The sequence below is a fragment of the Bos mutus genome, chromosome 20 (assembly GCF_027580195.1).
Source record: "Bos mutus isolate GX-2022 chromosome 20, NWIPB_WYAK_1.1, whole genome shotgun sequence".
Lineage (NCBI taxonomy): Eukaryota > Metazoa > Chordata > Mammalia > Artiodactyla > Bovidae > Bos > Bos mutus.
Window position 1 is genome coordinate 38,149,220 of NC_091636.1, and position 16,106 is coordinate 38,165,325.

Below are 16,106 nucleotides of genomic sequence, written 5' to 3' on the forward strand. Positions count from 1 at the left end.
AGGTGGCCAAAGTACTGGAGTTTCAGCTTTAGCATCATTCCTTCCAAAGAAATCCCAGGGCTGATCTCCTTCAGAATGGACTGGTTGGATCTCCTTGCAGTCCAAGGGACTCTCAAGAGTCTTCTCCAACACCACAGTTAAAAAGCATCAATTCTTTGGCACTCAGCTTTCTTCACAGTCCAACTCTCACATCCATACATGACCACAGGAAAAACCATAGCCTTGACTAGACAGACCTTTGTTGGCAAAGTAATGTCTCTGCTTTTGAATATGTTATCTAGGTTGGTCATAACTTTCCTTCCAAGGAGTAAGTGTCTTTTAATTTCATGGCTGCAGTCACCATCTGCAGTGATTTTGGAGACCAAAAAAGTAAAGTCTGACACTGTTTCCACTGTTTCCCCATCTATTTCCCATGAAGTGATGGGACCAGATGCCATGATCTTCATTTTCTGAATGTTGAGCTTTAAGCCAACCTTTTTACTCTCTTCTTTCACTTTCATCAAGAGGCTTTTTAGTTCCTCTTCACTTTCTGCCATAAGGGTGGTGTCATCTGCATATTTGAGGTTATTGCAGATCCTCAACAAATTGCTAATTCATTAATTTACAAATGAATGGCTTAACTGATGAAAAAAGTTTCCTATGAAAACCCGAGGCCATAAAATGACAGCAAATGACCCTGCTGTGTCTCCAGTGGCTGAGGAGAAGTGTGGCCCATTCTAGTTAGCCTTCTATTCCTATTTCAGGAAGACAAGGGCAGACATAGAGAATTCTGTAGCATTTAATTAAATATATGATTGTAACACACATTGGATACATGTAATATACTTAGCAGCTCTGCAGAATGTTTGTAATGCATGTGGAAGTACACAGTCAAATCACAGACTTTCAGTGTAGTGAACAATGGATATTTTATGGAATACCTTTAAAGAAAAACCACTGGACTGGCAGAAATGCCATCCAGTCTGCATCATTCTAGCTATCTGATCACATATGCTCACCATCTTCCTGGCCAGTTCCAAGTCTTGTAGTCTCTCTTGAAATGCTCTAAAAACACAAGTATGTACATCAGAAACAGGCCATACCTGACTTTTCTGAAGCCAATTCCCCTGAAAATCAGAATGAAGGTAAAGTGTCTATCGAATAAGCCAGGGTCTTCTAGCTTCAGATATGGTTGTTTAATTGACCAATTTTGCTGCCTAATTATCAATTTTCATTTCATGCTGTAAGAACTAACAGTTTACATCTCTGATTTATACACTGTCTCTGACCAGGAGTTTTTCTGTCTTAATGAAATCCCAAAGGGAGTTGGTCAGAACAAATTTGCCATCTTACATTATACATTTTCCCTGAGTACATAATCAAGCATTAGCAGCAGTTATGATTATAAGAGTATGATACATAGATTTTATATAACTCTGGTAACAGAGACATTCACACACTGAATTCAAATGATAATCTACATCAAACAACATTAAAACATTTTAAAGCTGGAGGGAACTTGATCTTCCTTGAGACCTCTCCCTTTCTTTCTTTGAGAGGTGATTTATTTACATGAGGGATACAAAGTTACACCTTCCAGTCCTGACTTGACATGTAAGGTTGAATAACTTACCTGTCCTGTCCATGTACTAGTTTTCACATAAGGCAAGATAATGATAATAAGTAAATAGGAACTCTGTGACTAAGGTGCAAGAGGGCTAGCTTGTGAGGTTTCCTGTGATAACCTGTTCCTTGAGACTTGGTTCACATTTCTCCAGAAGGTAAAGACCCCACGTCTACCTGTTGGCAAATGTCTCCTGCTCACATGCCAGGCAGATTCTGCTTTTCCTCCACACAGATGGGCACCACTTCTTGTGGCATTTTCCCTGAAAATGTGCCTTCCAACATGGCACTTTAAACATGCCTCCATTACAGCATTTTGTGTTATTATAACCACTCATTTTTTAAAGCTACCTTTTATTAGATATTTAATGGCAGGGTCCCAATCTTGTCTTTGATCACTGTGGCTGGCACAGAGCAAGATTTCCTTAAATACATACCAAGAAAACTAAATGGATAATGCTTATGGAAGTGTTTTGAAAAATCACAAAAGCACTGAGCAAATCTAAGGGATTATGGGACTATAGTCATTACTACTGATTCAGAGAAAAGGCCTTGGAAGGCGCAATTCTGCACTGATCTGATTATCATTAGGGATCTAAGCCAAAGATAAGGTCTATTAGTCCACTATTTAAAACTCCCTTCAGAGACATCACAAAATAAAACCAACACAAAAATTAAAAAAAATTAAAAACACTTAGTCTCCTACCCAAACAAACTGAAAACAGAACAAAAAAAAAATGCAAAATGTAAACAACAACAAGGACCAACTCCCATACAACAACATCGATCTTAGACCAGTGTCCTTCTTGGTCTGTGTACACCCAGTGTCAGGGTTTGTTGGGGGTGGTCTGGGGATCTGTTAAAAGGGATCAACTGCACTCCCCTGAGTGCTCTGCTGTCTTGGCTTGAGACAGTCTCTAATTATTTATCTGGACCAAGAAATGCAAGAGGACACACATCATATATTCTCTAAACCTTCAAGAACATGGCCACAATTGGCTTATGCGCAGCATGGGCTTGTAATTCCTTCTCCCTGAAGTTTTTGGCAGCGTTCATACTGGTTCATACTGGTAGAAATTGGGGACAGCAGATGTATTTGGGTTGGGGAGTCTCTACACACAGAGGAGAGTTTGCCCTGGCTCATTGCTCAAATACACCAGTGTTCAGAGTCAGTAAGAGGTTCTTCCATTTTCAAGGGAGGCCATTGGGTGGGAGGAGCAAGAGGGTCCTAACAGTAAGTAACAATAGAAATTCTGGGCTTCTAGTTGATTCTCCTTTAAGCACTTGTTAAGAAAAATGGAATAAAATGGGCTTTGTAGCTTTTTGTAGACATGGCCAGGTGCGGTGCTTCATACATCATGAGACCATTCCTCCCTACCATCTTCCTTGTAGCTCTTTTAGTTCCAGAGACCATAGGTCCCCATTTTCCTGGGACATTTCACTTTACAATTATTGTCCTGGAGTGATAACATACAACTTTCCTTTTCACTTGCAAAAGTGACCCAGTTTGGACAATACATTATACCAGGGGTCCCCGACCTCCATAATCTAATGCTTGATGATCTGAAGTGGAGCTGATGTGATCATAACAGAAATAAAGTGCAAAATAAATGCAATGCACTTGAATCATCCTGAAACCATTCCCACCCCCACTGCATCATCCTTGGACAAACTGTCTTCCATGAATCCATTTTCTGGTGCCAAAGAGGTTGGAGACAACCACATTATAGAGTGACCAGGATCTAGGTGAAGCTTGGCACTGGAGAGTAGGACAGTCCCTGACTGAGGAAGGCATATGACTTGGAAGAGACTCCAGTTAGATTCCTGGGCAGCAAATCTTGATTCTACCTCTTGCTGAGTGGGGAACATGGACAGATTAATTTAAGCCACAGTTTCATCATCTGTGATGCAGGGAATGATGCTAATTGAGCCCACCTCCCAGGATTACTGTGAGGATGCAGAGAGACAAGATGTGCAGAGCAAGTAGCACAGGACTGTGGACATAGTGAGTCCTGATCATGGTATCTAACATTCTGTTCTCCTTTCCCTCTTTCTTCCCTTGCTCCCTTTCTGTCCTCCCCAACTCTCTGCATTTCCTCCATCCTTTCTTTCCCTCTTTCCCTTTTTTCCTTTCTGAAAGAAATGAATCATTGCATTGCCTGAATCAGAATGCCCCTGTCTCCTGCCTCCTACCACAGAAGTGCTGCTTCAGAATCCTGTGACCACATAGAGGGGTCGAATTCAATTGTTTGTTTGTGCTGTGGGGGAGAGTGGGACTCAGTCATCTTCATTCATCATGATGGTTCTGATCTTGGGTTTCTTACAACTCATTGGTTTTGGTAGAAGCTGGACATGGTGACATAGGCTTCTTCTTGACTTGATCCCAAGGAAGTGAGGATGGGCTGCCCCTGGGCAACAGGGTTCAATGTCAGGATTCCGGGTTGGAATGGAAACGGAGGGGGCAGGGAGCTGTTTGTAGTTCCAGGTCCAAGGAGCAGGTCCTGGTACACTAGAGGTCTGCTCTTGCCACCTTCCCTGCCATTAGGAGACCTGGAGGAGAGGAGCCCAGGGGCATCACACACACTGGCATTCCCAGCCAGGCATCTGAATGGTGACTCTCCTCTGAAAATTTTAGGGGTAATGCCTGCTTGCTCGGAGGGCCAGCTGGGACCCTGCATCCCGGCTCTGAACCTCTGCTTGTCACTCTCTTCTGGCTGTGGAGGAAGAGGGTCTTGCAGGAAGCCTTCTGCTTCATCTTTAGCTTGAATGCCATCCACCTTATGAATCTGGCAGTCCAGGAAACTTTCAGGATTGAAACTCACATTCAAATTCTGCATCAAAAAAGAGAGAAGACATTAAGACTGCACCAGACAGATATATCACCAAATGATCTGTTTAGGAAAAGAGCTAAAGAACTTTCTGACAAGGGTTTACAGGGAATGTCAGAGAACTACCCACGTTCTAGCTGCCTCTGCCTCTGGAGGTGTTGTGACATTTCAGCATCTAAAGTGACCACTTGCCATGCCCTCCATCCCTGGGGGAGCCCAGGAAATTCTGAGACTTGTATTGCATTTTAGCTTCCTACTTCCAAAAACCTGCCGTTGGCATCATTTGAGGGACTCTAGTTATCTGATGCACAAAAGACCAGCACCTGAGGTTCAGCCTGTCCGCATCCTACAATGTCATTCTTGGCTATTGGGATGCTTTTGACAGAGTGACAGAAGTATCAGAAGCACTCACTTTTTTTGGTTTCTTGCACAGTTGTTCCAGAGTCTTCTTATGATCAGGGAGACTGGGCCATATAATAGGTTTAATTCTGAAATAAGAGGACATGGACAATAAAATGAAGGAGTAGGGAGCAGACACATGAATCTTCCCACTTATTCTGAGCTAGCAGTCAGAAGAACAGATTTTTTCCCTTGGCTCTGCCACACTATGTGGATGACCTTGAACAAATGACCTGCTTTCTCTGGGCCTCAGTGTCACATTGGTCCATGGAGAGGTTGGACCAGAGACCGTGGTCAGTGATCTACTCTGTGAACAAGACAAGAACAATATACCCCTGGGAATGAGCCCCAGAGAAAAGGGACAATGAGACTCGGCAATGGTGTAGCTGTGAAAGTAAAATATGATCTGCTCATCTATTTTCCACAATAGGCATTGTCATTTTACTCATCTCTTCACTGGTAGCAACTCCTCTGTGCTGATTTTGGTGGAAGAGAGATGTATTTTCTAAGTTGCCCAGGGAAATTGCTTTAGGTTGGTACTTTCCAAACTGGAGTATCTTGGGGATGTGTGACACTCTGAGGACATCTTGCCAAGACATTAATAACCTGATGGGTCGTGTCTAAATGATGAAACAAGTATGGCCTTCTCATGGGGCAGAAGGCAAAAGGGCCTTGAGTTTGTGTGCTGAAGACTTCAAAAACATCTGCCTTTCCCAGGGTGCCTTCACTTGCACAAACATTCTGGAGGGATGACTCTTAGTCTCTTAGGACACTTTAGCAGAAAGGTTTGAGGGGAGGGCTTGTCTTGTGTTCAGTTTATATATTTTTACCTCTTGTGAAATTAACTATGGAAATTCACCAGTGCATGAGGATGAGGATGGGCACTGTAATTCCTGAAATACCTTATTTCCCTTTGTAGTTTTCTTATCCATAAACAGGATTAGAGCTCTGTCTGAAATCCCAAATAACCATAACCACTCTCTTGATTAGTAAAAGAAATTCACCTTTTTTTCCATAAGACACAGGCCAGAGTGACCATCAGAGCCACAGAGAAGAAGCTCAGAATGCTGATAGTTAGTAACACAGGATCCGTCTCCCCTGGAAGGCAAGGACAGATCTTGGTTAGTAGTTGTTAAGCATGTGATGGGGAAGACTTTCAGAATGCTTTGAATTTATTGAATAACTTGAGCCCATTTAATATTTCTTAAAAGTTGCTTTTCAGTAAAAAGGATGATGTACTGGCTTTTATGGGGGAATTTTAGCTTCAGTAAGTGACACTGTTGCTGAAATTCAGCCTCTGTTTACTGGTGCTGAATAGAAACACGGAGTGTTTTGGGTGAATTAGAAAAGATAGATTTTATTGTTTTGCCAGGCAAAGGGGGTCACAGTGGGCTAATGCCCTCAAGACTATGTGACCTGCCTTGAATGGGAGAATGAGAAGTCTTATAGTAATCAAAGAGCAGAACATGATCAGCTTGTGGACATTCTTCTGATTGGTTGGTGATGAGGTAATGGGGAGTCAGCATCACAACCTTCTGGTTCCAATCAGTCTAGGATCTATGTTCTGGAAGTTGGCAGTTTTCATCTGGTGGAGATCTGTTTCCTGTTAAAAAACAACTTGGGAATGTGTGTCAGGGCTTTACCTGTATCTTTCAGGAAACTGTGAGTTGCTAATTCTGCTGTGTGGTGGATTTGTAACCTAAATTGTTTCCAGTTCACCAGTTCAGCGGCTTCCCAGGTGGCTCAGTGGTAAAGAATCTGCCTGCCAACGCAGGAGACATGGGTTCAATCCCTGTGTTGGGAAGATTCCCTGAGGAGGAAATGGCTACCCACTCTAGTATTCTTGCCTGGAAAATCCTATGGACAGAGGCACCTGGCAGGTTACAGTCCATAGGTTCACAAAGAGTGGGACATGACTGAACGTTCATGCACATCCCAGCCCAACAGCTATTTTATGTTTCTACATCTTTACATGTGCCAATTGTTAACTCTTGAGTCAGTCTTTTACTTCAAAAGACAAGGACACAGGGGCTTGTACACGGTTTCAGCACTGACTTAGGTGACCAGGCCCAGAACAGCTGTTTCTTGAAATTTAAAAGGGACTCAGCATTAAAGATAGAAGCACCCCCTGCCTGACTCCCACCATCATGAGAAAGAAGCTACAAGCAAGGGATAATAAGGGGATGCTCTTCCCTACAGTGGCTTCAGAAATTCCCAGGGTGATGAGAGGAGGCTAGTATGGCAGAGTAGTTCCGCTCACCCCCCAAAGGGAAGGTATATGGGGGGGGTGCTTTGGGTCCCCAATGGTCTGCCTGAGCTGTGTTCTTTGGTTCTTGTGGATGTTCTCAGTTCTTAGACCCCTGGGATATCTTCATTCTTCTAGAAAAAGAGGCATGGGAAAGCCACATCAGCCTACCGATCTGCCATCTGCAAAGGTATTCCCTAGAAGGGCCTTAGAGATATGGGGCATTGGGATCCCAGTCTGAACTGGTAAAACTAGAGGCAGTGGTGGTGTTTTTGTTCAGAACAAGAGGCTCTCAGGAGCTCCTAGGGACAGTAGAGTCCTGACAGCCTGTATCAGCTGAGCAGCTACTAACAGTCCTACTCCCACTCCGTCTGCATTCTTCACAAAGGGGCAAAGACGGCAAGTCATTTTTCAAAGAAAGTGTAAGAATGCCCTCTGGGAGTCCTAACTTGTGGGTTCATTTCATGTTTCTGGCTCTCACTGTCACCCACACACTTTGACAGGTAAAATACCAGGGGGAACAAGTTCTAGTCATGTCTCACCTGTGCTGTTGGTCTCCGGAGTTCTAAAGTGGAAACTTGGACTCCATTCACTCCAGAAGCCTTCAAAATAGTTGGCGTAAGGGATGGACCGAACTTTAATCTCATACATGGCATTGGGTTGTAGTTTTCTCTGTAGGAGTGTCAGCTTGGTACTGGTTAAATTCACACGCTGAGGAGCAAAAAAGGCACTACATTTTTAAGGTGGAAAAAGAGGTGCTGGCCATGTCTCCCAAATCATTTTGAGCTGAGTGTCTTATGTCATGTGGGCACTCTCTTGAGGCTGTCTCACATTAGTTAGACAAGGGCTCTAATGTGGTGGGGTCAGCAGCAGAACTGGGGCAGAGCAAGCATGTGAGCTCACAAATGATGCTGCAGGTGGTCAAGGAGGGCAGTGAGGCAATGGGTCTCTATCTTTATTCAGGTGAGTTGGGCTCTCCCACTTGGGTATCAGTCACTCCCAGGCTCCCACCTTACTTTCTATACTCCAGTATCTTCTTTTTCTTTCTCTCCCTTTTCGTATCCCAAGGAGAGATGAAAGGGACTGGTAAGATTAGTGAGCAAGAATCATTTTCCTCTGGAGAGATGTAATTTTTCATCATGAACAAATACAGAGATACAGTCTTTCCAATACCGCCTATCATCCTTAAGAGGAAAAAGTGCTCTATCAATTTGATGGGGACGAAGTAATGCCCATTGTTATTTACTTTTGTATTTATTGGATTGTTAGTTTTTTTATACTGATTTAAATTATATATTTCCTATTTCATGAGACATTTCCAATTTCCTTACTAATTTTTCTATCATCCTTACTTGTCCTTTTCTCAATATTTTATAAGACATCTTTATATTTTTAAGAATACTAACCATCTGTCAGTTGTATGTGTGGTAATTTAAACCTAATTTCTAATTTGCTTTACAATTTTGATTATTGTATGTGCTGATATTTATAAACACTTATTTTTATGTAGTTGCATGTTTCCATGTTGTGCTTTCTTTTACTGCTTTTATGCTCAGAATGTTCTTCTTCATCTTAGGATTATATAAACATTTATCCGTAAACTTTTTAGCCTGTTTGGAGTTTCACTTTTACATGATTTCTTTAAATCATCTTCTATTTTAATTTTTTTGTTATATGGGGCAAGTTAAGCATTAAACTTAATTTTTCCCAGTTAACTGATCGTCCTGGTACCATTTATTCAGAATTATTCCTTTCTCTGCTTTCCCACTGATGCAATTTTCAGATAAATGCCAGAAGGGGACAGGCTCAAGGGCTCCTACTAGTTTGTGTGTGTTGTGTCAATGGAGATAGAAGGAGGTCTGGGGTGGGCATTACACTTATGGAAGTAGTTTATAGTAGCAAATTGCAAACACAAAAGACTGATCATGGCCTGAGAAAATAAAATAGTATGGATAAGTAGGATCTCTTTCCCCCTGAGAAAGCAACTGTTATCTGTCTTCTGTCAGTGTGGTACAAAAAGGATGAAAGTTAAGCCAGTGACTCCAGAGGAACCTGAAGCCCTGAGACCTTCTAATTCTCTTCCATTTTCTCCTCAATACAGATTGTGGAGCCAGTCAGACCATTTCAACTGCAGCGACTCATGGAGTCTAAGTAACCCTCCAGCTTAAAAGGATGAAAATTAAGCTGTTATTTCAAGGATTTAAGAACTCAGACTTGAAAAAATTGAAGGACATATTGCATCTCCTCTCCTACTTACTTCAGGCTGTTTCCACAACTCCATCAAACCATATCGTGGCTACAACGTGATGACTTGTCTTTCTTTTTATTTTTTTTGCCTGGTTTGCCTGTGAGAGTTGTGCTAAATGTGATTCTTTTTCAGGCTCCCAAATAGAGAGGATGAATGTGGTCTCAATCCATAATGGTTAATCATTAAGAAACATTATAAAGACAAAAAATAGGGCAAGGAAAAAAATGAGAGCTAGGACAAGAATGCGCCAGAGAAGATTCAGTTTTTGTGAAGCCTAAACCTTTTACACTTTGGGGAGATTTTTTAAATAAAAGTTTCATTTCAAGCATAAAATTTCTAGGGACCTTTCTCAGGTAAAGGTACCTCTGAGATTGTAAAATACATAGCATTAAGAAGTTCCTATTTTATAGTTTTATGTATTTTATAGTTTTTATATACTTTATTCTATACATATAACTTACTTATTAAGATACTTTTATACACATCTGCATAAATTTTACAATGCATAAATGTAGTTGACCTACATACCATCCAATTATTTTCATTTTTTTCCTGACGGTAGGCTACCTCATGTATTAATACTTTCACATACTTCTTCTGCAAGTGTGATGTATTAAATGTCACCACAAAGTCATTTGCTCCCTCACGATAGACGACTCTGACGTCAAAAGGAGCCTCAGGTTTAACTGGAAAGGAAAAAGAAATAAGGTCATTCTATAGGGTAATTAAGGAAACAATTAAAAATTTTAAAGTTCATCTACTCTGAAAATCACATTCCTTTCTTGGGTCAGTAAAAAACATTTCTTATTCTTCCCGGTTCAAAGCATGACTCCCTTGCAGTTGGGTGTGGTCTTGTGAAGGATGTGGGTGGAAGTGATGTATACCATCTCCCATCCTGATCCAGAAACCCCACATGCATGACTACCTGCTGGATCCCCTTCTGCTACTTGGCATCATAGGTGGAAGAGAGTGGAGCCACAGGATGAAGGAATCCTGAATGTCGCTTGAAGGAGCACCTCCCACAGGTTAGAAACACCCATTTTGGCTCTCACATCAGCAAGAAAAAAACTCCATTGGAGAAATCTGTTTTAGGGCTTATTAGTTACAGTTGCTGGTACTGATTTTACATGAAAACACATTCTCTTCCCCTTTTGAGTACTAGAGACCTTATTACCAACTACCCCAAAGCAGGAGTATTTGAACTTTGAGTATTCATTATTCCAATGAAACTGGGGGCCTTATACACCTAATCTCAGCTACATGGAAGCTGGGTGTTTGCATCCCAGTCCTGGCTCATAACTTTCAGTGTGACTTCAGGCTGCCCACTCCTTCAGTCTTGTTTGCATTAGCTCTAAGTTCCTCTCTGGCTTCTTCCTTCTGCATACCTGCCTAGGATCACAGGCATTAGATATGAAATGTTGTTGGAGGAAGAGGTATTATTTCAGGTTGAACAAATTCTGAGAAAGGTACTGAAATCCTAGGAGTGCATGTCTGTCAGGCTACCTCCCACCCTTGACTTGGGGCTTCCCTATCTTGACCTCTTTGCTGGTCTTTCACCAATGCCTGGGAAGTTAGTTGTCTAGGGATGGGACAGCTACTTGTTTGAATGGCTGATTTCAGACAGAGCTTGGGGGTTGCACAGGTTAAAATCTAACCTAAACTTATTGCTCGTGAGAGAGTGTGTGTTCATCACAATTTCACTCAGTAGATTGAGCTGGATTTCAGGCTATGTGAGCTGGGCTTTAAGACTGACTTACTGACCCATTAAATGAGCTCACATGTTGAAGTTTAACTCTCTTGTCATAATCACTTGCTTGTAGTGGTGGTTGCCTAAGTGTTTCCAGCCTTGATTCCCCTAGACGTACTGAAAAAGAGGAAGTGGTTCTTTCTTTACCCTTGGATATCTTGTGCAAGAGCAAGTTTACCCTTTTTTACCCTCAGAGGTACTATAAAAAGGCAAGATACCCCAAAGGGAAGCAGGAGGAAAGGCAGTGGGTGTAGAGAAACAGGCCAACAGAGAAGACTGTCAGCCCCCTGACACCAGCCAAGCCAGTTCCTTCTTGCCATTCAAGGCAGTGATTAAAAGTCACATTCTCAACAAAACCTCTGATACCGAATTCCTTGCCTCATTCCCATCTCCCAAGGCCTCTCAGTAATGGAAGAATTGAGAGAAGAACAGACCAATGTTGATTATACACATACTCAGTGTCAAGTTTACTTACACCATCTCGTGTCAATGATTACTCAAAGCCACTATTGCTCAGTCGTGTCCGACTCTTTGCGACCCCATGGACTGTAGCCTACCAGGTTCCTCCATCCATGGGATTTTCCAAGCAAGAGTACTGGAGTGGCTTGCCATTTCCTTCTCCAGGGGATCTTCCTGACCCAGGGATTGAATCCAGGTCTCCCGCATTGTAGGCAGATGCTTTACCGTCTGAGCCACTGGGAAATACCCTAAGCCACTATACTGATGAGGAAACTAAGAGGTTAATTAGCTCCAATAAGAAGTTCCAGGCCCTAGTTCAGATGAGTTGAAAGAGAGTGTTAGTCATTGAGTCATGTCCGACTTTTTGCAACTCCATGGATTGTAGCCGTCAGACAGCTTCTCTGTCCATGGAATTCTTCAGGCAAGAATACTAGAGTGGGTAGCCATTCCCTTCTCCAGGTGATTTTCCTGGCCCAGGAATCAAACCCAAGTCTGCTAGGGTGTAAATCTAAATCTGTTTCATTCTGAGTCTCGCTCTCCTTCAGTTGATTTATTTTTAATAAATTTTTATTTATTTTTTTTACAGTAATTCCTTATTGATTATCTATTTTAAATAAAGTAGTGTGTACATGTCAATCCCAACCTCCCAATCTATTCTTCCTCCTCACACTTCCCACCTGGTGACCATAAATCTATTCTCTAAGTTCATTCCGTGAGTCTCTTTCTGTTTTGTAAATAAGTTCATTTGTATGGAGAACAGTATGGAGGTTCCTTCAAAAAGCTAAAAATAGAGCTACCATATGAGCCAGCAATCCCACTCCTGGGCATACATCCAGAGAAAAGCTTGGTTTGAAAGGATACATACACCCCAGTGTTCATTGCAGCATTGTTTATAATCAAGACATGGAAGCAATCTAAATGTCCATTGACAGATGAATGGATAAAGATGTGATACATATACACAATGGAATATTACTCAGCCATTAAAAAGAGTGAAATAATGCCATTTGCGGCAACACAGATGGCCCTGGAGATGATCATACTAAGCGAAGTAAGTCAAACAGAGAAAGACAAATGCGTGATAGCACTTATATGTGGAATCTAAAAAAAAAAAATCGATACAAATGAACTTGCTCTCCTTCATTTAGCTTTCATTTCTGTGCCTCACTCTCTCCCACAGGCTTGCTCAGGCTCTCCCACACAGGTCTGCTTCTAGCCTCAAGGATGCATTTGAGCAAAAAGGTGTTCATTCCTCAAGCAACATTTAAAAAACTTCATTTATTCTTGACACAACCTGAACTATTATATCAATTTACCTTGACAAGAAAAGGGGAGAAATAGAAAACTGTCCCTCCAGACTTACTGGGGGCTCACACCCAGAGAAGGGAGTGTAAGTGACAGGGCAGCTGGCTTCTGGGGAGCTGGGCTCTGCGGAGTAATCAGAAGCATCCAATTTCAGTTTAGTTAAATGACAGTTCTAGTAAAGAGATGTCACATTAGGAACCAGAAGAAGACGCTACGGGGAGACATGTCTTCACCACCACTCATCCTTGCCTGGCTGTGCTTTCTGAAGCCCTGAGGTGCTCATACCACCCCTTCACAGACCCATGCTACCAGTGGGGTTCACATGCTGTCTCTGCCCTGGCCCCTCAGAGGAGGCAACCTGTCAGGTTTGCTGTCTGCTGGGTGGCATGGAATGTGGACTTCTAAAAGCGCTGGGTATATGAAATTTGGGGGCTTCCCAGGGGACAGGGTGCCATCAGGAGCCTGGGAGTGTGCCCTGAGTGTTCATAGGCTCTAGCTCTAAGAGGCCTGTGAGTCCTATGAGCTGGGTAGGTTTCTGTAGGAAAGGGCTCTCCTCTGGGGTTCCAGGACTCTGGCACAGGACAGAGTCTCTGCCCTCTCTGCCTGCTCTCCGGGACTGAACATGGATTTGCAGTGTAAGTGGTGAACCTTTAGATATAGTGCCCTGTGCACAAACCGAACATCCATCCATAGAGGCCAAGCCTCCAAATGACCAAAATGCAGCTTGCTTGTGTCCCAGACTGAGACACCCAGTCATGCCACCCATCTGAGGCACTCACACTGGTTGTGTCTACAGCCTCTTTTCTACTCTACTTCTGCTTTTTCACATGATGCTTGTTCACACATGAAACTTCTGTGTTCACTCATTACCATCTTCCATCTTAGTGGTACAAAGCTGAGAACTAGGCTCCAAGTTTCTCTTTGTCGTCTCTAATGACTATTACTCCCTTACCTTAATTTTCTTTCAGAAGGGTGAAGGGAGGGGTTGCAAATAGGGAGAGACAGAGCCATAGTATTTAAAACCAGCAAAAATAAATAAATAAATAAAAAGGCACCCTTCAATCACTTTGAATAGTTTCCCCCTACATGTGTTGTTTCACTTGTCAATTTCCACAGGCAGAATGAATACAAGAAGTTAGGATTCCATTGCACCAACATATCAAAACTGGCTTAGACATTTCCCCTCCACCAGGGTATCTCTGAGGTTTTGAAGAAGAACCTTAGTCACCTCAGTGTCATAAATCTGTAAGTAATGGGAAAAAAACATTTTGTGTCTATACTCCCAATCTATCAGGTTGATTTATTTGTTTGGTAACTGAATGGAGAACTGGTAATTAATACTGACGTAACTTGGCTTCCAGGTGGTTTTGTGGTAAAGAGTCTGCCTACCAATGAAGTAGACATGAGTATGACCCCTAGGTCAGGAAGAACCCCTGGAGAAGGAAATGGCACTCCATCCATGGGACTACCCAGGCAAGAATACTGGAGTGGGTTGCCGCTTCCTTCTCTGGGGAATCTTCCCTGACCCAGGAATTGAACCCCTGTCTTCTGCTTGGCAGGAGGATTCTTTACCATGCACCACCTTGGAAACTCCTTTAAAGACATGACTAACATTTCAATCAGTAGACTGAATAAAATGGATTACTCTCTAAGATCTGGTAGCCCTTATTCAATCAGATGAAGGCATTAAAAGTAAGGACTGAGATTCCCTGAAGAGGAAGCAATTCTGTCCTAAGAATATAACATAGAATCACTACTTGAGTTTCAAGACTTCCTGGTCTGCCCTCTGGAATTTCAGCTCTTTCCTGTCCTCTGAAATATCCACTCTTGCTTGATTTTTTAGCCTTCTTGGTCACCCTATAGGCTTTAGACCTTCCAGCTCCTACAACCATGATGGTTGATTCCTTAAAATAAATTTATTTTTCTCATCTCTCCCCACCCCCCTCTATCTTATTGTTTCAGTTTCCTCTGGAGAATTCTAACACAAAAAGCATATTTTTATGTATGGCTGAATCCCTTCACTGTTCACTGGAAACTATCACAACATTGTTAATCAGCAATACTCCAGTGAAAAATAAAAAGTTCTTTTTTTTTTTTTTAAAAAGGTATATTTACTTAAAAAAACAACTTGGTAATTTAGCTAAACACATTCAGAATATAGTAGGCATATGGGAGAAGATTATAAGGAATTCAGGAAAAGGTAAAGTGAGGTAGGAAAGGATGTGAGTCAGTAAAGTACTTGAGGCCCAGCTCCCGCTAGACACTTCAAACAGATGAACACTTCCTGCAGGCTGTGAGTGCCAGTCACCCTTTCCCATAGCTGAATTTGAAGACCCTCAGAGTTCCCTCACAGTAAGAATTAATAACATCAGCTTCAAACTTTCATTTCTCTTAAAAATTATGTGCATTAGAGAATTTGATCTTTTCTATTGTAAACAGTTTTCATGATTTGTTCACTTTTAACATCCCAAAACTTTAGACACAGATATCTATCTGTCTTCAGATATCAGAAAAATGACAACATATCCCCATGTACAACTTCTTACCTATCTTGACTATGTTCACTTTTCTGCAAGTCATGTTCTTTTTTTCAAGCTTCACACATATTTTACTGTCTCCAATCAGTAAGAATTTCTTTGTCTTGAGGAAATACCTCTCTTGCAGTTTATTAAAATTCAGGCAATCTACATCCAAAAGCGCCCCACTGTAAAAACAAAAAAGGAATTTGTCTTAATTCAAGTATCATTGTATAGAATGGAATAGCGTCACCTCTACATTTCAGTTGTGTGGCTTTAAATTTGTCCATAGAGTAGATCCACATTTGAGAGTTCAGTTCAATTCAGTTCAGTCGCTCAGTCATGTCTGACTCTTTGTGACCCCATGGGCTGCAGCACACCAGGCCTCCCTGTCTATCACCAACTCCCAGAGTTTACTCAAACTCATGTCCATTGAGTCAGTGATGCCATCCAACCACCTCATCCTCTGTCACCCCCTTCTCCTCCCGCCTTCAGTCCTTCCAAGCATCAGGTCTTTTCAAATGAGTCAGTTCTTTGTATCAGGTGGCAAAAGTATTGGAGTTTCAGCTTCAGCATCAGTCCTTCCAGTGAACACCCAGGGCTGATCTCCTTTAGGATGGACTGGTTTAATATCCTTGCAGTCCAAGGGACTCTCAAGAGTCTTCTCCAACACCACAGTTCAAAAGCATCAATTCTTCAGTGCTCAGCTTTCTTTATAGTCAAACTCTTGCATCCATAACATGACCACTGGAAAAAC

At 42.1% G+C, this 16,106-nt stretch overlaps 1 protein-coding gene across 2 annotated transcripts in view; it reads right to left on the reverse strand.

Annotated features, from left to right (window-relative positions):
• Positions 1–762: 762 nt before the first annotated feature.
• The window catches only part of IL7R (interleukin 7 receptor), a 35,731-nt gene continuing 20,387 nt past the window's right edge, over positions 763–16,106 (reverse strand). Inside the window, exons 3-8 of one of the 2 annotated variants that reach the window (XM_005904964.2) lie at positions 15,380–15,537; positions 9,851–10,008; positions 7,617–7,785; positions 5,834–5,927; positions 4,843–4,918; positions 763–4,433 (exon numbers count right to left, since the gene is read on the reverse strand). In XM_005904964.2, the coding sequence (XP_005905026.1) occupies positions 3,930–4,433; positions 4,843–4,918; positions 5,834–5,927; positions 7,617–7,785; positions 9,851–10,008; positions 15,380–15,537 (1,159 nt within the window). In that variant the 3' untranslated portion in view covers positions 763–3,929. Of the gene's footprint in view, positions 4,434–4,838; positions 4,919–5,833; positions 5,928–7,616; positions 7,786–9,850; positions 10,009–15,379; positions 15,538–16,106 lie in introns of those variants that run through there. The other variant, XM_070357651.1, reaches the window with a different exon arrangement.